The sequence below is a fragment of the Microchirus variegatus genome (assembly GCF_963457635.1).
Source record: "Microchirus variegatus genome assembly, chromosome: 1".
NCBI classification, from domain to species: Eukaryota; Metazoa; Chordata; class Actinopteri; order Pleuronectiformes; family Soleidae; genus Microchirus; species Microchirus variegatus.
Window position 1 is genome coordinate 13,601,113 of NC_139802.1, and position 21,995 is coordinate 13,623,107.

The 21,995-nt window shown below is 40.5% G+C and overlaps 2 protein-coding genes across 2 annotated transcripts; both read left to right on the plus strand.

The window, feature by feature from the left end:
• Positions 1-378: 378 nt before the first annotated feature.
• ice1 (KIAA0947-like (H. sapiens)) lies at positions 379-8,598 on the plus strand (the record flags this gene model as incomplete). Its single annotated transcript, XM_083898939.1, has 21 exons — positions 379-468; positions 653-711; positions 1,244-1,355; positions 1,465-1,541; positions 1,637-1,674; positions 1,759-1,841; positions 1,990-2,066; positions 2,247-2,284; positions 2,407-2,489; positions 2,598-2,634; positions 2,828-2,884; positions 2,987-3,067; positions 3,169-3,536; positions 3,965-4,202; positions 5,022-6,056; positions 6,354-6,512; positions 6,623-6,783; positions 7,314-7,504; positions 7,597-7,697; positions 7,797-7,895; positions 8,199-8,598. The coding sequence occupies 21 exons, from the start codon at positions 379-381 to the stop codon at positions 8,378-8,380; spliced, it is 3,366 nt and encodes a 1,121-aa protein (XP_083755065.1). The 3' UTR covers positions 8,381-8,598.
• A 1,414-nt stretch (positions 8,599-10,012) lies between these two features.
• LOC310926785 (terminal nucleotidyltransferase 4A-like) lies at positions 10,013-20,788 on the plus strand (the record flags this gene model as incomplete). Its single annotated transcript, XM_083888972.1, has 12 exons — positions 10,013-10,934; positions 12,641-12,764; positions 15,168-15,214; positions 16,947-17,067; positions 17,184-17,291; positions 17,379-17,507; positions 18,235-18,448; positions 18,793-18,919; positions 19,026-19,129; positions 19,264-19,445; positions 20,074-20,208; positions 20,357-20,788. Exons 1-12 carry the CDS (start codon positions 10,225-10,227, stop codon positions 20,786-20,788), a joined length of 2,433 nt encoding a protein of 810 aa, XP_083745098.1. The 5' UTR covers positions 10,013-10,224.
• Positions 20,789-21,995: the final 1,207 nt, after the last annotated feature.

The following is a 21,995-nucleotide window of genomic DNA, read 5'->3' on the forward strand; positions in this document are numbered from 1 at the left end:
GTGACGTTTAAGTGCGTGGTCTGCCATAACGTAATGCCTGAAGCAAATGCCGAATGATAGGAAACACATTCACAACATCACAAAATATCAAATGCATCACTTGGTACATTCATATTTCACATTTGATCCATAAGTCCAATAATTTGACCATAAAAAAAAAAAAAACAGGGATCCGCGTCAAATATGTAATTTCTTCTTAACCGGCATTTCACGAAGCTCCTCATTTGGGGTCCTTGCTTGGGTCTTTCATCAACGTGGGAGACGCGAAAGTGTGAAGTTGTTTTGGTTCCAGGACTGCTTTTGTGTGACAGCAATGTGATCGACAGCGTGTTTAAAAATAAGTAAGGGTGTTAAGATACGAGAGGAAATCGTCTTACCATGATGCCCGGGGACACTCAGGCGAAAACGGTGGCGATTGGCGCGGAAGCGACTGTTGGAAAATGTCAGAACTGCTCTGTTTTGCACCAGGTCAGAGCATCTTTCTGTGACAAAAACTGTTAATAGTTGTGCATTGTATCAAAATGGGGAATGTAAACATTTTCCGACAGGGACATTGCTCATTATGTATTTATGATCTTATCACCCACAGTGAACTTGTTGCTAACTGTGAATTCCCCTGTTTGTTTGTGTCTCTTTTCTTCTCACACTACAGTGTCTCACCGAGTATGTGTCATCATTTCTTGCACTGAAACAGAAGATAACAGTTTCCGAGTAAGTTTTTTACGAGTTTTCATCGCTTTAACTGTCATTCGAACCCCTTTTACTTTTCAACTGTACTCTTACATGTGATAGACTGTTGTATTGTAATCTACATACAATGAGGTTCCTACAATGCACGCCCCCTTTCTCCCTCAGTCGGTCAACAGTAGTACTAGCTGTCATGACAGTGGTTCTCAGTTTGCTTTTCCTTCATTTGTGTTATTGACCACCTCGATTATATGATGTTTTTTGGGAGGTAGACCAAATTAGCTGTTTCAAATAATTTCTTGGTTGTTTATTATGTAATTAACTGACCTGTTATTACATATTCATGTAAGGCTACACTTTTCTATTCTCATAACCTTGATAAATGCATTGGCCATAGAAACCCATTTTTTTTGTTCTTATGCATTTGAGGTTGGAATTTGAACAATGTCATATTTTTTATACCTGTGACTCCACTGCCACATGCAGATATTACCATGTATTATATAATGTTGTTTGGAACTGGATTAATAACAATGGCTTCACATGTTTCATGCAGTGATTCTATCCGGCTTCAGAAACAGCTTGAAGAGCTACAGACCAAATTGGTTACTTTGGAGAAAAGGACTGTTGATTATGACCTTATTCAAGCAGAACTGGAAGAAAAGAGGGTATGTCCTTTCTCTGTGGAATCCCATGCAAGTGATGTGTCTGTCTCTAAATAAATGTGTGTAACAGTCTTGTGTCATACTGATATTCACACTGTTTATTTTACTATAGCGTGCTCTTATGGCCTACGGGGAGATGTCTGAAGAAATGGAAAAACTGAAGCAGGAAAAGAGCAAGACAACAGCAGAGTAAGAGATGTTACGAGTTGTAATCGTTTCATTGCATATAATGGTTTTATCTTTCTGTCCATCTAATAATAACTACTATACTTTGTATCACTTAGCAATAAGAAACTTGAAGAGCAGCTTGAAGAAGTGAAAGGTAAAATCTGTTAAAGAAAAACAAATATTGTAATTATATATCTTTTTTTATTATATGTGCTGACTGGTTTTGTTAATTCCTTAGCACTTACTGAAACACAATCACTTGAGAACGCACAGCTGAAGAGGGAAAAGGCTGTAGTCGAAAATGATTTGCTGAAAACACAGGTAAGCAACAATGGAACCTTTTCTTTTATAGATTGAATCATACTATTTCATATCGTTACTGTTCCCATATTGCCAGTTTTATGTATAACCTAGAAAAATGCAGTGAAGGAAGCTTCAGCACTTCTCTAACTTTGTCCCTTCTCATCAGATGGCGCTGAACAAATCTGAGGCACAAGCACAACAAGTTGACAAACTGACTGAGGAGAACACCAAGACAACAAAAATGTAAGAACTCAGCCTTGTATTGGATATGTTATTGATTATATTTCAGTTGGAGATTATAATCATCAACATCAAGTACTCTTTTCTCCCGTGACCTATGTGATATATTTTTTATTTAATGAATATTGTTTGTGTGAAAATAGTTACACAAGTTATGATAGATGTTTCCTTTTTCATCCACAGAAAGGAGAACCTTGAAAACAAAGTTTGCCAGCTCGAAGGTTGGTATATAACATTATGTATTACACGTTATAGACAATGACTGCGTTCATAACGATGCTTTCCAATGTTTGTTTGGTTGTGTACTTTCACATATTAATTCAGGTGTCTCTTTGTATTTCAGCTTCATATTGCAAACAAAATCATCAAATATCCCAACTTACCAAAGAGAAAATCCTGTTGGAGAGAAACATTTATGATCTCCAGGTGCAGTAATGATCTTTATGGATGACAATCTGATGATATAAATTAAATATAAATGTTTTTTTAATACTGTTGAAGTGACTAATTTTCAGTATTTACCTTCATTTGCAGGCGAGACTGTTGAAACTAGAAAGAGAGCGGAGTAAAGGTAAATATATGAAATAAAATATTAATGCATTGTGATAATTAAAGCTTGATATTCTTTTTTTATTTGATTTTGTCACTTCTCTTACACCTTTGGGAGGTTAGCGTCTCAGTAATGTTTTAATAGTGTTTTATTAGTGTTTTACAATGACCTTCTCTTTTTTCTGTTTTAATTTTTTTGAATTATTTCTTAACAGAATATAGGAGCACATCAGTGCAAGCAACAGCACCTGAAGAGCCTAAAGTTGACAAAGGTATGCATTTACCTTTCGTTATTATTCATTACTTTAGCGTTAACTTCAGAAGTGGATTGTAACAATTATTACCCTTGCTTTAATATTTTGTGTGTTTTCCAGAAAAGGTCCGGATCCTGCTTGAGAATTTGTGGGCATGTGTGGAACCTCAGCGCCAGCATTCAGAAAACCAACCATCAACGAGTGAGTATGCTCTGCTGTGTGCTCTTTTTAATTGTCAACCGCGACCTGATTTTTCCTTTCACTATTTCACCCTAGAATGTATGTTTTTTTTGCAATTTCAGAGCCCTTCTCCATTTCCAAGCAGGTTGTACCCTCCTCTCCGCAAAACAGACTGCACTCAGATCGGAGTTACAAATCCCAATCTACTTGTGACAACATCATGCAATCGCAAAATGGCTCAATGCAGACAAAAGGTGCTTATCCACAGATGAAAACTTCTCCTGCGCAGAAAGCCACCAAGCTGCAAGCATCTCCTCAGGGCTCAAGGGGCAAGAAGCAAATGGTTATTTTGGCCTCTCCCAAAAAGAGCAAGCGGTTCTCCAAGGAACACAAAACTGATGAGGATCTGAGCATCTGTGAACTGTCTATTAAGGAGATAATACAAATGTTTAAACCAATGCCTCCCTGCATATCACCATTACCAGACTGGGTGAGTACTTGAATTTTTTTTTTCATTGTTGACCAAAATGCAGCTTTCCTCTTTTGGATTAATAATGTAAAACAATTGCATATTTTATACAGTTTTAATCTTCAATAATTTGTATGACTATTGTCAACTATTAGTTCCAGTATATCTGTCTCTCTCTTTCCTGGCTATACAGTAAATCAAATATGTTGATTTGGAATTATGATCAATTGAAAATGGGGATGTAGCATATATATATATATATATATATATATATATATATATATATGCCATTCCATTGATTCAGGAATTATTGTTTTTATGTTGAGATTCAAATACCATTTTACCCAGCAGCACAGTGGGCCTTGAATCCCCCCCCCCCTTCTGTTGTATGTTCATTAGTTGTTTAAAATGAAATCCCACCCTATCTCATTTGTTGTTGTTTTTTTCAGGACACTGAGATGGAAATTGTAGAGACAGATGTTAAAGAACATGAACACCACCCGAAATCCTCCAATGACTCTAGTGCTCTTCCAAAAGAGATGTCTCACCCCAATCACACCTCAACATTAGTGCCTGTTGTCACTGCACAGGAAGTAAAACGCATGTCCAATGAAAATGACTCCGAAATGGGCCAAAAGGAGTTGAGCGATGCTATTCAAATCAAGGACGAAAACAGCAGGACAGATGGTGAAGAAAAAGACACACAGGCAGAGCAAGAGGCAGCAGCTGTACACATTATTTCAGTGCAGTCATCATTATCTTCCACTTCCACCTTGATAACTAGTGAAAGTCGAGAACCATCTTGGAATGGGACTCCTTGCTGCAGTGTTTCCAGCAGCAAAAGTGGAACAGAAAATGCCTTGGCAAAGGCAGAGGAAGGGCAATCAGAGACTGTTACAATAATGGATGTAGATCTAGACCTTAGTGATTTTACCACTGACAAATCAGTTTGCCCTGATGCTGGAGAGTCACCAAGAGGAACTGACAACACCATGGTCTCTGTAAAAGCGGGCAATAAGCAGGTAGTTACAGGTAGTGGTGGCACTGGATCTCAAGCACCTCAAACATTTTCACCGTTCGAGGTAGAAGAAGGGGACAAGAGCCAGGAATCTTGTAAAGCTAATGTCATAACTCCTTCAAAACATAAAACTGAAACGGAGACATTAAATAATGAAATAATAGTGGGTCATGGGTCTCCCACTTCTGATTCCCAAGAGACAAATGGTGTGAACTGTGAATCTTTGACAGAAAATGCACATTCTCTGTGCAGGCAGTTAAGTCCTGTGTGTCTGTTACCCACTGTAAAACTGCAGGGTTTAGAAACTAGGACAAATGTAGCAAAATCAACTGTAGATGTCAACAGTGAGCACATTATAACAAACAACAAAGCTCTGCAGCCTTTAACAAAGTTAAACCAGAAAGTTAAGATTGAAAATGCAGTTGCCAAAGACTCCTCTCAGGATAGAAAAGACCCAAGTAGTACTACCTCATTAATTGTACCTACAGCTGCCACAAATGGAATAAATATATGTTTGGAGCCACATAAAAGAGAGCCCCAAAGCCCTCAGCTGATCAGAAAGCAGGAAGCTTCAGCTTTACCTACGCCTTCTCATCAGCCACCAGAATGGATAGGCCAACTTTGCTCTGAAATGGGCCCACCACTCCCCTCTCTCCTTACCCCTCTGAGTCCACCTTCAAAAGCAAGCAAATCAATCAGTCCACGGCAGGCTATTGGGAAGCTATCATTTCCATCACCCATGGAAAGACAGGCTTCTGACACTCCTGTCATAGCCCACATGACACCCAACAATCATCATCTGAACTCTTCAACCATTAACAGTCCACTTCCATCAAATGGAGTCCCCTCATCACCACTTCAGTTTGGCTCTGCCACACCAAAACATGCGGTGCCAGTCCCAGGTCGCCTGCCAATGGCCGCAAAGAATTCCTCCCCATCCTCGTCCTCTAGTCCTTCTCAAGAAAACTCTGTGAGGATACTTGACACTATGTATCCAGAGCTGTCTGCCCGTGCTCGAACTCTGACCATACTAAGAGGGAATGTTGGCCTCAGCATTTGTACTTCGGAGAGCGTTACATTACCCACAACCACAGATAGTCAGGCATCTGGCTTCAAGACCATCAACTCCAACTCAACAGCCTTCACCAAGACTGAGACTAGGGGAGAAAAAAGGCAGGCAGACAGTTTGCTTCAGCCTAAAAACAGCAAATGTCGAAGGCTTGATGACCTCTACTCGCCATCCATCAGTCACAACCAAGTATCTCCCTGCTCATCGGACAGTGAAGAGAAGACCACCTCTCCCCAGAGTTTGTTGCTCGAAAATCCATCCCCCTCCAAGGAAAGTGGAGAAACTGCGGAGCAGAATCCTGTCATTGATGCGTTACAGAAAATTGAACACCAGTGCTTTGATATATTACCTGTGATCCAGAGCCATGTGTGGGTTGGTAACCTACCTAAAAAGCCTGTCTTGAGGGACGAGGAGAAGAAGGTCCTTTCTGACATTTGCCACAGCAGCTTGGTTAGTATGCTGCTTTATTGTGCTCATATAATTAGCACTGTTAGGCAAAAATCCTCAATACTAAAGAATGAACTTAGTAATTCTGTCAAGCTAACTGTAACAGAACTTCTTTTACATTCAGGATCTGGGAAGCAATAAATATAAACGTTTACAATTACAAGAATTACAGCTGCCATACTGGATAAATGTGTTATTCTCATTGTCAGAACTGGCTTATTGTTGTTATATGTTTCTGATGCAATAAAATGTCACAAATTTCAATTATGTACTTATATCTCTTTTTCCACTCAGCTCAAAGCAGATGATCTGCTTTCTGCAATCCTGGACAAACTGAGAGCAGAGAAAGGGAAGCTCAGCAGTAACTACTTGCAGGCGCTCTGTAGAGTCTACATCGGCATCTGTAGACAGAAGAACTACTGGGAGAAGGCTCACATCCTCGCTTACAGTATTCTGACGGAAGGTTAGCAATGTTTTTCATACTGTATTCCTGGGAGAGACACTTACTACACCCACTTGTGTAATATTTAAGAAAATAAAAGTAATTTTTTTATTCCATCTTTCACACTGCAGATTTTCCAGATTCTGCCAAGATGATCTTGTTTGTGGTAACAACATGGCCCAGTATTCTCTCACACAGTAGCCGTCTGTGCCAAGCCATACATGCTGTCACCAAACTGAAAGCACAAGAGGAGCTTCTCGGCTGCCTGGCGGCAATCCTCGGTTGGAAAAAGGTATTTTAACAAGATTATTCATAAATCAATATCTTCTTTTTATATTAGTATATTTTAAGGGGTTATCTTTGAACACTGGATCATTTTGAACATTTATGGCCTTAGTTTGAAGTTTTTCTTGTTAATTCTACAGTCATCATTGTCATTTGGATTGGAATGATGTGACTGACGGATGGTCCCATATTTTATTAAGTAGTCAACGAGTTTAACTCGTACAACATGTGTATGTAATGCACAAGCACGTCTTGAATAAAGCTTACGGCAGATAGTTGTCGACATGAAGTAGTAGGAAAACAGGTTTTACCTTTACTTGAGATTACATTAAACTTAATTGCTCCCACGGTGGAGAGATTCACTTATTAAAGCAGCTCACAAAACAGTATAAAGTGCAAACATACAAGTACTGTTTTTTTCCTAAAAGTTGTCATTTTCAAACTATGTACGTTTCCCACTTTTGCACAATACTGTATGCCTTCTCAAAAAAAGTATAGTCGACCCTCAAAGGTCTAATGTCTTCTATGTCTCTGCAGAGTCCTCCCTGTGACATCGACCAACTGATTTCCAAAACACTGTCTGATCTTCGTTCAGGGTCAGATCTGGCTCTCACAGAACACAGTCGGTATGGGATCGACCTGGGGTCTCGGGCTTGGGAACAGGTCTTTACACTGCACCTCCTTTGCGCACACAAGAAGTGGAAGTGGACTTATGAAAATGTATTGGGGTACGTTATTTTCTTCTTACAGTCTACAGCTCCCAATGAAGTTGGTTTTAGAATTAGAATCCTGAACTCGTTTGTTTATTTTGCTTTCGCAGAAAGGAGTTGTGGCCGTTAATGAACACATGGGTGACACAGCCCAGGGATCAACAAGCACCCGTTTCCGATGCAACTGTCATTACTGTGATCCGACTCATAGGTCAGTAATTAATAATTTAGTTGTATTGACCAGAATGTGAAATAATTAATAATTCAAAATGCGCTGAATAATTTTTATCATCTTTTTCATCTTGAATAGGACGCCTCTGTCAACTGGGAATCAAAGAGAAGTGTGTGTCATCTGTGGTAACGGTTGCCAATGTCATCAATGCATTTGGCAGGCATGGACAGGCTGAAGGTATGATAGTGAGAAATGCTGATGCGTACAGACTGCTGTTGTTTTGGATGTAACCCATACATTGTGTGATGAGAGTACTATAATTTTATTTCACATTCTTTGTTCTTTCTATAATGATATCTTTTTCACATTTTTGCCTGTTTGGATTTCTATACTGCAGTTAACAAAACTGCTAGACACCCCTCCTTCTGCCCCTCCTTCTGCCAAATGAAGTTAAAAAATGTCTGACATCTTGTTATTGAGAAGAAGAAACAGACCATCGAGCTGAAGGATTTTGATTAATCTTCTGTCCTCTTCCTCTAGGTGTGCCTTGGGAGGTTCAGTTAGCAGCGGTCTACTGCATCCATGAAATGTCTCCCTGCAACCTCGAACAAGCCATCGATGCCCTTGCAGGTTGGCGAGGAGAAACATCTCGTAGCGTCCCTCCTGCTGTCACCAGCTGCATTAACCAGCTAGCCTGTATCCGCAGACAGGTCAAGAGCTGAGAAACGAGTGTTTTCACATCAACATTTATGTCTGTACCTATGTTATAGGTGTGCAGGATGAATATCCCGCTGTATATCTTGATATTCATTTGTTATGTGAATAAACTTGCTAGCCGGTTACCCAGGATGTAGCGATTTACCACTGAGACACATGAGCAGTCACAAATCACTTTTGTCTTGTTGTCAATACTAAGTTCTATAATAAGTTCTATACTTTTTTAAAAATGTTTTTGTTTTCTCCATGTGCCCCTCTGCCTTAAAATGAACGTGTTAAAATGTATTCTGTTATCCAATTCTCCTGCAAATCTTTTCACACTTTTTATTGTAAGTGATACGTCACATTTATTTTTCAAAAGACTTTTAGCTGTCCACACCATGTTATTTACTGTATGCACTAGTCTAACTTCCTCTGTATACTATACTTGGGTAATAATGCTCTAAAAATATTGTGAATTTTGTATTTGAACTACGTTAGGTGCTACTGTAAATGTTTTCTATTTCAACTCTGTAAATATGTTAAAATGTGTATGAAGGAAAAAGCAAGATATATTGTACAGTTTAAATAATCAGGTTATTAAATTATGTTTTTCCTAATTAAAATGTACTTGTGATTTACCAAACCAACTGATTTGCACACTCTCCTCTACCTTTTGCTGATTTTCTTGCCCCATCCTGTTACACAAGATGTGCTATTAAGACACGTGTTTCATACATCAAACATTTTGGCTAATTTTGATACTGAAAATAATAATTGGCGTTGTTTATTGACACGTTCTCTTCCACACCACCCACTCAAGTCATCCAGAGCTCTGATCTCATTTCCTTCATATGGTCTGTCCATTTCATAGGTCATATGAACACAGATTCTCCTACAGATGCTCTCCTCCTTTACCTTTTGAAAGAGGTTTTGTACAATAAAGGACCTTCTGTCCAGACTATTATATAGCAGTCTTTAACTCTTGTGTGGGCTTTTAAACATGCAGGAGTGTAACCACTGATTAAAAAACCCAGCCTTATCCCTCACTGTTTTCAGGTCTATCTCTTATTCCTTTCTAAAAAAAAAAAAATCCTTATTTTTATTTGTTTACTGATTTTATTTTATGACCATACAGCATTTTGGCCAACTGTTTTTTTTGTTTTTTTTTAAATATGCTTTATGAATTGGATTACATGTTTTCATCTATCCCATTGCTATTTTGTGTCCCTACTTAGCACCAATATTTATTTGCAAAAACATGATGAAGACAGTTACTAATGATCCAGCCAAATTACTAATTTATTCTCTGTCAAACGGTCTCGCCACCACTTCCCGGGACTTGCCTTCAAAATAAAAGCCCTGATAACCTTCGAACATTAAATATTTATCATTGTAGATCGTTTCAGCAAAACGTGTACAGTATATAGAGACTGGATATTTGGTGTTTTCAAATGTGTTATAATGTGTTCACAATTACAAACAGCTCCTTGCTGTTATAATGTCCTAGGTGTGATTTTTCATATAAAGCATGGATGAAATGACTAATTTCCGGTTTGTCCGACCTGCGCACGGCTGACTTGGGCCTCCCTCTGTGCAAAGGGGTGTGTTCAAAGCAGATTTAAATCCCTCAGACATGCGCAGACGCTGATCCGTGCTGCTGCCTGCGCCATATTGGTTGACTTACATGGGGAGTGGAGTTGGACAAGCTGTTTCAAAAACCTTCACCAGTCTCCGGGCATGAAGCATTTCGAGGATAACAAATAAATCTAGCGGTGGGATTTGTTTTGTTGCCGCGGGTGCAGAGTCTTTGAACAGCCGAATCGCTCGCCATTTTCCCGTGAGGAGGCTCTCGGTGAACTCGAGTTCAATGGATCCCAGGACCGCTTGGATACAGCCGGAGCAGAAGGGACCTGCCAATTCCCTGTGGATGCACATTTGGGAAACATCTCAGGGATTTGGTGCAAACTCCGACATCGACAACCACCTCCACCTGCAACGCAACTTCGCAGCGCATAATACGAACTCCGTGGACTCGAGTATTGGCGAGTATTACAAGATTTTAGCGCCGCCCCCGGGGGTTGTGTTTGGGAAGCAGTCGAAGCGAGGCGGCGGCGACCGGGGAAGTGTCCGGAGAAAGGGCTCGCTGTCGCCGTCCTCCTCCTCCTTAGACTCGGAGGCCGAGAGCTCGTCGCCCTCCGGCTCCTCGCTGCAGATCGACAATTTGAACGTCGCAGAGGAGGCCACACGGTTTTTACACTACGGCGAGCACGAGTTAAACGAGAACAACCTGAGACGGCAGTATCCCCCTCCGCCGTTTCACAGCGTCGAGCAACACTGTCGCAGCATGCAACAGTCCAGCAGCGGCCACACCCCCACGGGCATGAAAAATCAGCATGGGAACAAGCAGCACCACCACCACCACCCTCAGCCCCACTCCTCCGGCCGCAGGAGACATTTGAACCGAGCCAACACGTTCCACGGCATCAACCCGCTCCTGTCCTACGGCTGCAACGGACACTATGTAGGCTCTTCCTGTAGCCTGTGGAAAACCAGGCGCTACAGTCCGGGCATTAATGGGTAAGGACATGTAGTACAGTCATGGACGGGTTCTCAACCTGAAGTGTGAGGCCCACAGTGCGGTCCTTGACAGCAGGTCCACCAGGTCACTGATTTAAAATAACCACTGCAGTGTTAATGTGTACACACACTAGTGTATGACGTGTATACATGAATCATTTGCAGTTTATGTAAATGTACATCTAGTTCTTAACTCAAACAGCTGCAGTCCCATTTTTCAACTCCAAGGTCCAATGTTGGAGGTTATATTGGCAGGAAGTGAATATACTACCCATATGTATGTTTGTATGAGTGTAGAATTTTAAAAAGTTAATTTGTATAGCCTTAAAATCTTGTTTTATATAGATTTTTTTTTTTTAGGCAAGGGCCTTGCTTTACAGAGGCTTCTTGTGTTTCTACATTACAACACTTAAACCCAATGCATACACGAATAAAAACAAGAAGGAAACAGTCGGGACATTGGAGTGTGTGTTTCCATCTAGAGCTGAAACGATTAATCGATTACTAAATGAATCGGCAACTATTTTGATAATCGATGAAGCTTTTTTCATGATTAAAACAAGATTTCTGACTGTTTTAGCTTCTTAAATATGAATATATTCTTAGATTCTTTGCTCCACATAACTAATAAATCATTAAAACTGAATCATTTTTGTTTGTGCACAAAACAAAACATTCAAGAACATCGTCATTTCCAGGTTTGACGAACACTGATCAACGTTTTTTTTAATTTTATGGACCAACTGATTCATTGAGAAAATAATCGACAGATTAATCGATTACGAAAATAATCGTTAGTTGCAGCTCTATTTCCATCCTTTCAAGTGTGTTGTACATGGTATTGACACTCGATCGACTAACTTGGCCGAGTGCACTCTGTGTGTTTTCTGTGAACCAGCTTGGGGGCAGATGGAAAAATGAATTTATGCCACTTAACAGGGTTAGGGTTAGGGTAACCCTAACCCTAACCCCAAAGGCTTGCCTCATAAAATCTGTGCCCGTTTAAAATCTACAATAGCTTATGAATATAATGGCTGCTTTCTCTCGCCGTTGGATGGCCTTTTCTGACTGGAAACTGAAGTTTGTGAACCACTTGGTCCACGCACAGAAGTCCATAGAGAAAAATCCCTGATTTAACACCACCGCACACGCCTGTTGTTAATCATCGGCTGCCTCTATCACCGAGTTCAAATCTGGTATCTTGTGACTTTGGTGTTTTTAAAATCTTTTGTTTGGATTTACCAGGTGACAAAACTTGACAAACGAGGCAGCAGTGGACCAGAAGCTCCTGTGTTCCCCCGTGAACTAAAGCGTTGGTCCTCTGTATGGACTTCAGGTTTGAAAGAATGGGCAGTTCACAAATTATGGTTTTCACCTGGGCAAGGGCTGTCCTCACAAACCTATTGTTAAAATATCATAGACTTATGCAAACATAGATTTTATCAGGTGAGCCTTTTAAATCCATTCTACCTTCTGTGCCTGCTGGGAGCCATGTTATCAGGTTAGGTCTTAAAACGGTGACATAAGATGGCACTTTTTGAAGTGTTCATGATCCATTTCACAGAATTTATTTCACATACCAGTTTGCGTATTACTCTCTGTATGTATTTATGGGCCCCCGTCCTTGTATTTTTCTGTCTGACTTCTCAAACACGGCCATCAAATATGTATCAGTCTGTGATTCTTTATGTCGCCTTTCTTTACAGTCTACATGAAGAGATAGTGGACTTCTTCAACTTCATGTCGCCACGACCAGAGGAGGAGGCCATGAGAAGAGATGTGGTGAACAGGATAGAAAGTGTCATCAAGAACTTGTGGCCCACAGCACGAGTGAGTATCATTTGGATTATCTTATGCCTTCAAAGAGGCCTCGAAGTAACATGATGTTTGAGCAGTGATCCTGAAATGTTTGCTACACCATTGAGACACCAAGGTAGTAAATCATTTTTATATACTGTCCGACGACGGCATATACTTTTATGTGGTGTTGGTACGTTTACAAGCCTATGGGACACTGGGAGAATGATATTTAATTTCATTGGTGAATTACCTCCTCTGATTCCCCAATATTGTTTCTGTTCACACTCCAAGATCTCAAACATCAGCGATTTAAAATGTATGCAGAGATGCCAGTTTTTGTATTATAAATAGCAGTTGATATTTTAGGGATTACTCCAGGGTTTGGTTTGAGCTGTGCATCTGGTGCTGCATCAAATGTTTTATGAGCTGCAGTTTACGAAGAAGATCCACCAGTGAAGCAGTTTATGGGGCCTGTTGCACGAAACTAGGATAAGGGATTCCCCCGGGGATATGTCCGTTATCCTGGCTGAATTGAACTGAATAATATAGCATAAAATACCCATTCATGTCATCTGCGTTTCAGTCACAATGGTGTTACTGTTATTTGAGATGATGAAGATGCGCTGATACTGAGACAGGCTGATGGGAGGGTGTCTCAGGACAAGTTGGACTCCCTGGTGTTTTCTGACTAGTACCTACATTCTACATCAAATTCAGCATCACAAATTCATTTATTATTATTATTTTAAGTGGCATTTTCTTATATTCAAATGGAGATATGGGTCATCTGAATATAAGAAACCATTTGCTGCAAACGCCACGGAACTGTGTGTAATGAAGTCATTTATTTGTGATATCAATAAACGGGTACAGGAACTTTATCTTCCATTCAGCTGGCTTTAATGCAGGCAGTAACTCTTCAATAACTGTACGCCGAGTACCCCAGTTCTGGCCCTGAGCTGCTATAGAAGACAAAGGTCACTCTCCAATGATATCAATCATCTCCTTGGCCACAGAAGATCCTGCTACATACATAATAAGAAGTATTATGAATTGCAAATTTCACCTAGCACATTCCCTTACAGTTGCAGTAGGATAACGTTCATGCAGTGGACAAAGCCAGGCTGAATTTTGTAGCAGAGGTTAAGGCCCAGTTCTCACATATCCAGGATTTCTTAATACCACTTTCGTGCAACGACCCCTGCTGCTTTGGCCTCAACCCAGGACTTATAATTTTACATTTTAAGATTACGGTTTGTTTTTTTCATGTGCCAGTTCTTATTATTATTATGCAACGTTGGTCTTCAGTCCATTGTTTTAATGTTGTTTATTGACTCTTATTTATTGCCTTGTTAAATAGTTTGCAAAAGTATAAATCAACGTTATTATCTTATATAGCCAGCAGCCAGTGTGTCTGGAGGTTTGCTCTGCTATATTGTTTGGCCAATGTATTGTAGTCGGTCGAGTTTACACTACACGTCCAAACCAATTTGGCCAGACTGACTGATGATTTTTTTTCATGTCACTGGTATTCCCAAAGTAACATAAGTGAATTACTTTTTTTTTCCATTTTGTTACCAACAGAATGTTGCTTAATGACAAACAGCATTTTTAATGGTTATCATTATAAACATTTTAAACTAATCCTGGCCACAGAGATCCCACTGGGCCTTACTGTGAGCTAGATCTTTCCTCTAAAGACTGTTTTGTACCACTCACCCAAGCTGTGGCTGCATAGATGTTAAGCCTTTTGTACTAGATTTTGCCCCCTTATCAGAGGCCAATGTAGAAAACAATGGCCTCACTCTATAGAGGTCAGTGGCATAAAATGATAAACTCCTGTTCAACGCTCAACTATTTAAACTCTTGCACACATGTCCAAACTATGTTTAGTCTCGACAGTTTTCTGTTTGTTTTTCCCCAATGTAATGCCTAATGTCATCTGCATTATATAATCTTTAATGCAAATATGAGAAATATTAATGACATTGCTAATGCCTAATTATCTGAGCAGTGCAAACTGAAACTATTGTGCTTCTGGCAATATTTTGCTTTTGAAACGCTCATCAGCGTGAGGTCTTCTTAAAACAATATCACTTTAACAATGTCAACTGAGTTGACACACACGCTTCATAGGAGCATAATCTAATATTTTCAGTAATCACTCATGCAAAGCTCTTGCATCAACATTTTAAGTAGACTGATCTTGCCATGTTTTTTTTGTTGTTTTTTTTTAAGCTGAAATGTGTTAAGTGGGTGTATGAAATTCAGAGCAGTGTGGCTAAACCTTGCTTCAGATCCCAGAGGTGTCCAACCTGCCTGCATAACTAAAGGTCAACCAGGTTTACACATCAGCCACCGAACTGATAATGGTTACAAAGATGTGTCACGACTTACAACAATATTGTGGGTAATGTGTCTTGTGTTCTGCAGGTGGAGATATTTGGCAGCTTCAGCACAGGACTTTATCTTCCAACAAGGTAGCATTTTTGTAACTTCTCTCATGTACGATTTGACTTTATACAAGACTGCTTTGAACTCTCCAATCAACGCGCTAATTTTAAGGAAATGTGAGCATTGTATTTGGTCTGGTGTATATTTACCTTTTGCCACTGCTTCAGTGATGCAGTGTTCTGTGTTGCCGCTCAATAGCAGATGCAGCTGCATTTGGAAATGGTTTTATTTGACAGAAACTGCTATAAGTGGTGAAATTAGACATCCTTTTTAACAGCTATAATGTTTCGACATCACACCAATGTTTTTACTTAAAGGGGACATATTATGCAAAACCAGCTTTTTAATGATTTAAATCCTTATATTTGGGACTCTGGAGGCCCTATCAGTCGGCAAAGTGTGAAAAAAAAATGACTCACTCGTGTTTTTGTGCTCCTCCTCAGTCTAAGTACAGGAGATAAAACATGCGATGTTGACTTTTGCATTTGTTGCTCCGTCACAATGTGCTAAGCTAAATTCCTGGAATTGTTGTCCGTAAAACATGCTAGAGTGTTGGCGAGGACAATGGTATCCAAAAACCAGACGGCAGCGAAAAGTTCTATTCTTGGCTCCACAGTGCAGCACAGAGTCCTACACAAACTTCTAGCCTCAATCACTTTTCCAAATGCTAACTGCTGTTAGCTCCCAGTAGCCTCTGTGGCTGATGTCATTTCCTTTACCTTAAAGGGGAAATAAGTAGTTTATAGTGCCAACTAGAGGAGAGGCTGAAATTTACAACAAAGACCTGCTGCTCTGCTCACCCCCTCCCTTCCCTGAGCGCTACGGTATCCGCAGCTGGTCAAATGTCGTCCTCGTCGTCTTTCTCCGTGTCAGCAGATGAGGTTCGTGAGGCGAGGGAGAGGGCGAGCTACCGCGGCCGTAGCAGACGAAGCGGAGAGAGAGGCGGCGGGACTTGCGCTACAATTAAAGAGACGATTGTTTTGTTCTCTCGCGTTTGTCCTTACGGGCTCCGGTAGAAACATGGCGTCTCGCTGCTAACAGTGGCTATGCAACCGCGGTCCGCGGTCATGTTATTTTACATGAATTTTTGAAACACTACGAAAATGAAACAAAAACTATTATACAGCGACTAGACAATGCATAATGTGTATAAAAAAGTGGATTTTGGGTTATATAAACCCATAAATACTGCATATTGTACCTTTTAAGTTTCGTTTTACTTTTTTTTTTTTTAAGGCGGACCTAAAGAGATACTACTAAACAGAGCGTTCTGAACAGGGCTGTTTTGGCAGGGTGATTGAACTGCTGTGGTGCTTCATCCTTATGGTATTTTGACCAAAGCATGTCACAGACATGTTCGTTAGGACACCAGGGAACTAGGTTAACTTGGAAAAATGGGGTATAATATGTCCCCTTTAATCAACATGTTAAGTATGGTTCTGGACTAGGTGTTGAAGATGACCACAGGATAATTAATGTATCTTCTTGGTGTAAATGTATACTGTTCATCATCTGCGTCATCATTCTTTGTTTTAGAAGAACCATGAACTGAATGTTTTCATGGACAATCCCTCATTAGTTGTCATTGTCTTATTTACTCTAATACGTCTTAAAGAAAATCACTGCACACACACCAAACAAACTGATTCGATTTACCGGCAGACAAATTGCTGCAGAGCATTATTTTGACCTGCACATCTTTGTTCATTGTGTGAAAATAGAATATAGGTGCTAAGTACTTTGTGCTTTTCTTCTCAGTGACATTGACCTGGTGGTGTTTGGAAAGTGGGAGCATCCTCCACTGCAGGAACTTGAACAAGCCCTAAGAAGACATAATGTAGCTGGCAAATACCCCATAAAGGTTCTGGACAAAGCTACAGTAAGTCGAGTGTTTTTGGCTCAGTAAAAACACAAAGACCAAACAAAAAACAATTATTCTGACGCAAATAATTAGGCATTGATGGTTTCTGTACCTTGGATAATTGCTGTCACCAGGTGCCAATCATTAAGCTTACGGACCATGAAACGGAGGTGAAAGTAGACATCAGCTTCAACGTAGAAACTGCTGTGAAAGCAGCACAGTTTATCAAAAGCTACCTTAAGGTAAGCATTATAAATGTTTTTCATTTTCACACAAATGCTTGTCTTTCCTCTTGGTTGTTTTCTTACATTTGTCTTTTTGTTTTGAAGAAATACACCGTTCTCCCAGCTCTGATCTTCGTCTTGAAGCAGTTCCTACTTCAGAGGGATCTGAACGAAGTCTTCACTGGAGGCATCAGCTCTTATAGCCTCATACTAATGGCCATCAGCTTCCTGCAGGTAAATATACTTGTGTATGTGCTGATCTGTCCAAAACATATAAAATGTTGTTTTTGCAACAATCCATGACAAACTAAAGCATTGAATTGGTCGGATCTGTGCAAGACAAATAATGCAGTTTTGTTATTTACTGTATTTTTGTTCAATAAAAGCCGATGGGTGAAAGAAAGGTCACCAACAATGGCCCAATGACTGGTTGCTTTGAACAAATAAAGTGGATAAAACTCCTGTTGCCCATGATAATATGAATGCCAGCTCTTATACTATAGTTGTACTATATTTAGATTTACTTCAGTGGACCTAAATGTAAACACTTAGACAATAATTACTGGTACTGTTGGCTCATCAATTCAGAGTGGCTCAGTGGCTGCATTTGATTCATTCATTCTCATTCACTTTGCCTTGCCATCCATTAAGGAAGAGGAAATGGTAAAATTAAGGCCAGTCCTTATTTTAGGAAATGTATGGAAAATTCAGTTGTAATGAAATAACTGTAATTACAAAAAAAACTAAAAACATTTTGAGTACTGTAATGGTTGTGGCATGCAGCTTCAGGAAGTGATTTGTTTTGTCAGGACAAATGGAGGCAGCAGCAACATTGTGCTTTCAAAGTGAAACGGGCACAAACGGGTTGACAAAGAGGCACGCACTAAGTGCAGTGAATTCTACTGCTCAAAAACATTGCTATTAATTGTAAGTAATAATCTCTCCCTCTCCTGTTGATCAGTTACATCCCCGGATCGACACACGGCGCGCCAACATAAACCTGGGCATCCTGCTGATCGAGTTCTTTGAACTGTACGGTCGCGACTTCAACTACATGAAAACTGGCATCCGGGTGAAAAATGGAGGGGCCTACCTGTCCAAGGAGGAAATGCTCAAAGCCATGGGCAGTGGAAACAGACCATCAATGCTCTGCATAGAAGATCCAGTCCAGCCAGGTCAGTCTGGGATGTCAGGAGTAAATAGACCATGTTATCTATTCACCCATCCATGTAGTAATTTATCTGCCCATGTTTATTTGATCTTAATAAGTGTTATGGATGTCTTAATGACTGGTACAAGTAAAATACATAACATGTCAAATGTATTCTATGCTTTGTTCCCTTTTTTGCGAAAGTGCCCCATGGGTTTGCATGCATTTCATAGTTGGGCTGTACTGATTGCTGATTTGCTGATTTGCTGATTAAATCCTGTTTGCTTATTGCCGGGATGATGAATAATTCCGTTTTTGCATTGACATCAATACCACTGTTTTACTACTATAAATGTTTGATCTCGACAGGAAATGATGTTGGCAGGAGTTCTTATGGCGTCCTTCAGGTTAAGCAGGTCTTTGACTTTGCCTACATGGTCCTGAGTCATGGAGTGTCACCTCTTGCACGTGCTTACCCCAACAAGGAGTATGACAGGTTGGATTTTTCAATCCATTTTGAACTTCTTTACCGTCTCTCTTCAGCACTAATTCTGGTTTTACCCCCGATTTATAATTGTGGCCTTCACCTTTCTGTGTTGCAGTACTTTAGGACGCATCATCAAGGTCAGCCCAGAGGTGTTGGCCTACAGAGAGTGGACAATCAAAAAGTGGGAAGCCAAGCAATATGCTAAGCTGGAGAACCATGGTAATTTGGTCTGCATGTAATTACTGTAAACTGTAATTGTAGTTTGACGGTTCCAGAAAGTAATACAATTCTAGCCAAAATGGTTGAATGAAATGACTGATTAAATTTGACATTGGTTCTCTGTTTGGTCCTAGATATAGACGCCTGTGAGCAGGACCTTGCCAGACTCATGCTGGTTTCTGTGGAGGATCAGAGAGACAGCTCCTCTCCCCTCAGTGCTGACTCCCCCTCGCCATCTCCAGTCTTCCTTCCCAGCCCCCAACACCACTCATCATCATCCTCGGCATGCTCGCTCTCCTCCTCCGGGAGTGACATAGTAAGACACAAAGGATGTTTGACCTTTCGAACTGTATTTACAAAATAAGATGATCATGAGCAGCTTTAAATATTTCAGTTGTTAAAAATGGTGTTGTGCAACTTTTTAAATGTTAACAAATGTTTTCTTTTAGATTATATTCAAACATTCTCAAATGAGTTCACACAATGTTGATCAAGCTTCTCACCCCACATGACTCTCTCTGTTTCTCAGTATAGCTTTGTTTAGATTTAATTTTCCATGCAACATTTCTGTGCTGCGATTTTGTTTTCATGTTGGAGGCAGCAGCAACTTTGCACGAGTAAAGCTAGAAGACTGCAAATAAGTTGGAGTTTGAATGAAAACACAGAGAAATTTGAGATGAGAATTTCTATGCACAAAAAACACAGTTCTGCTGTTTAATGGATAAACACTTCTTGTCCTCTCCCATCACTGTACTGATGGTGTATATACACAGTCAGGTTTGATAGTATTGCTTGACAGACCCCATTTTCAGATGAAGGATGCAGCTTATGTTTAAGAAGACCAAACGGAGACAGAATAATAACATCAACAAGGCTCACCAAGTTAGGCACTGCAGCTTTTTCAGCCCATGCAACGTAATTATTTGTGTCGATCTTTTCTGCAGGAATCTGATTCTCCCCCAAGCAGTAATGCTACTATCCAACTCCACCCCCTCACGCTAGCCTCGGTCCATCCAGTAATCCAGATGGCTACTGACCTGAGGGCCACACATCCAGGCTTCATCCACACCATACCACAGGTTGGTGTTTGTAATTTATGGGGGGAGAATGCTGACGTGTCATGGTTGTTTTCAGGAGTTTTATTTTGTCTGATTTCCCCCATGTCTTTTTAAATAATCCAGAAATGTATTAATTACAAATGCATATTCTCTTCTTTTTTTTTTTCAGCTCCAGATGCCCCTCCCAGAAAACCTAACCATCCCCTCCATCTCTGATTGCCAGTTCTACCATGAGAATCCACCCTCGATCAGAGTCGTGCACCGTCAGACATCACAAGCTGCACAGCAGCACGCCGACTCCACAAGCCCTCTCCCCAGCCCCCTCCACCGGCTCCACCACGCACAGGCTGGGATGCAGCAGAGCCAAACTTACACCAATTCCCATGGATCCATTGAGCCGCACAAATTTAGCTTCAAGCACAACCAAGGTGGCAGCCTCCGAAGCCAAAATCCCTCTCAAGGTAACTTCAGTCCCCAGCAGCGGTTTGTTCCCCAGTGTCACAACATGGCACCAGGCTTCAGGAACCAGCAGCAGTATAACCGAAACACCTGGCGGCGCAGAAAGAGGGATGATCTTCCTGCTCTCAACCAAAGTAGATGAGAGACTGGAGGTGCAGGATTTGACAACCTCACTCAGCCCATGACTCTTTGAGTTGAGAAGCCATGAATGTTAATTACCGCCTATTTTGTTTTTGTTCGAGGCTCTCATTAATGCACCTACGTCACCCTGGAATTCCCAAGTCAAAGTCAGATGTCTCCCATGGTGCTGAATGACCAGTCTCTGCTAGCATTGTGCACTCACTGCGCGATGCTTCAGGGATCTGCAGGTGAAGGAAGACCGTAAAATGCTCTTTATTATATCAGTCTGATGGTAGCTGAAGTCCTTCCTTCCTCTAAATTTGATGTACACCAGCACAGACTTAGTGTTGAATGAGGAATGACTGATTCCCAGACTCCATGCAACCCAACCATTTTGGGAACATCATGTGCCATAGTAGTGAACTGGTTTTTCAAGCCTGGTCTTTGCACCTTTATTGGGATTCTTTGGTCTTGTTGGGTCTTCTGTTTGCAACTCCCCATCAGAATGCTCTTGACTCTGAGCTGTTATGGCTTTGGATATCATCTGTGAATTGTACTTGTGGACTGAAGCAAAGCACTACCTTTCTATCTATGCAGCACAATGCTGACTTGATGTTTTTCGGTGTTACGGCACAAAACGGACCTTGTCTCAAGTGCTTAAACTGTGATGACTTGTTTGAATGTACTAAGTGTTCCTTTTTTTGTGTGTGTTGGTCATTATCTTGTGTTCTGTTTTTGTCACGGAGGGAATTTTCTTTTTGTTCACGTTGGCACTATGTTTTTGTACTGTGAACATTGCCACCTTATTTTAAGTTTGTTGCATTGATATGCAATAATGACTTGCTTTTATTTAATTTATTTCACATTTTAGTTTAATTTTGGGGTTCTCCCCCACTGCAGGTTTTCTCATTTTGATTCTAGTCTACATTGATTTGTGCAATAGATGGAATTAAGGGCCTTAAAGGAATGTGTGTGTGTGTATGTGCATATTTTTGTGTGTATATGTGTACCGCTTTCCAGCGGAAGGGGGAGCTGTAGTATAATGTGAGAAATGTGCCAAAAATCCCTTAATGCCAACATTTTACTTGTGTTTAATTTACCATCGCACTAGGACCACTTGAACTTATGCCATTTGCTTGTCGAAATGTTCTTTCCACCACTAGTTCTTATTGTCAACTTATCACACTTCTCAGTGGTTTGTGTCTTTGGGTGCTTTTCCTCTTGATGGA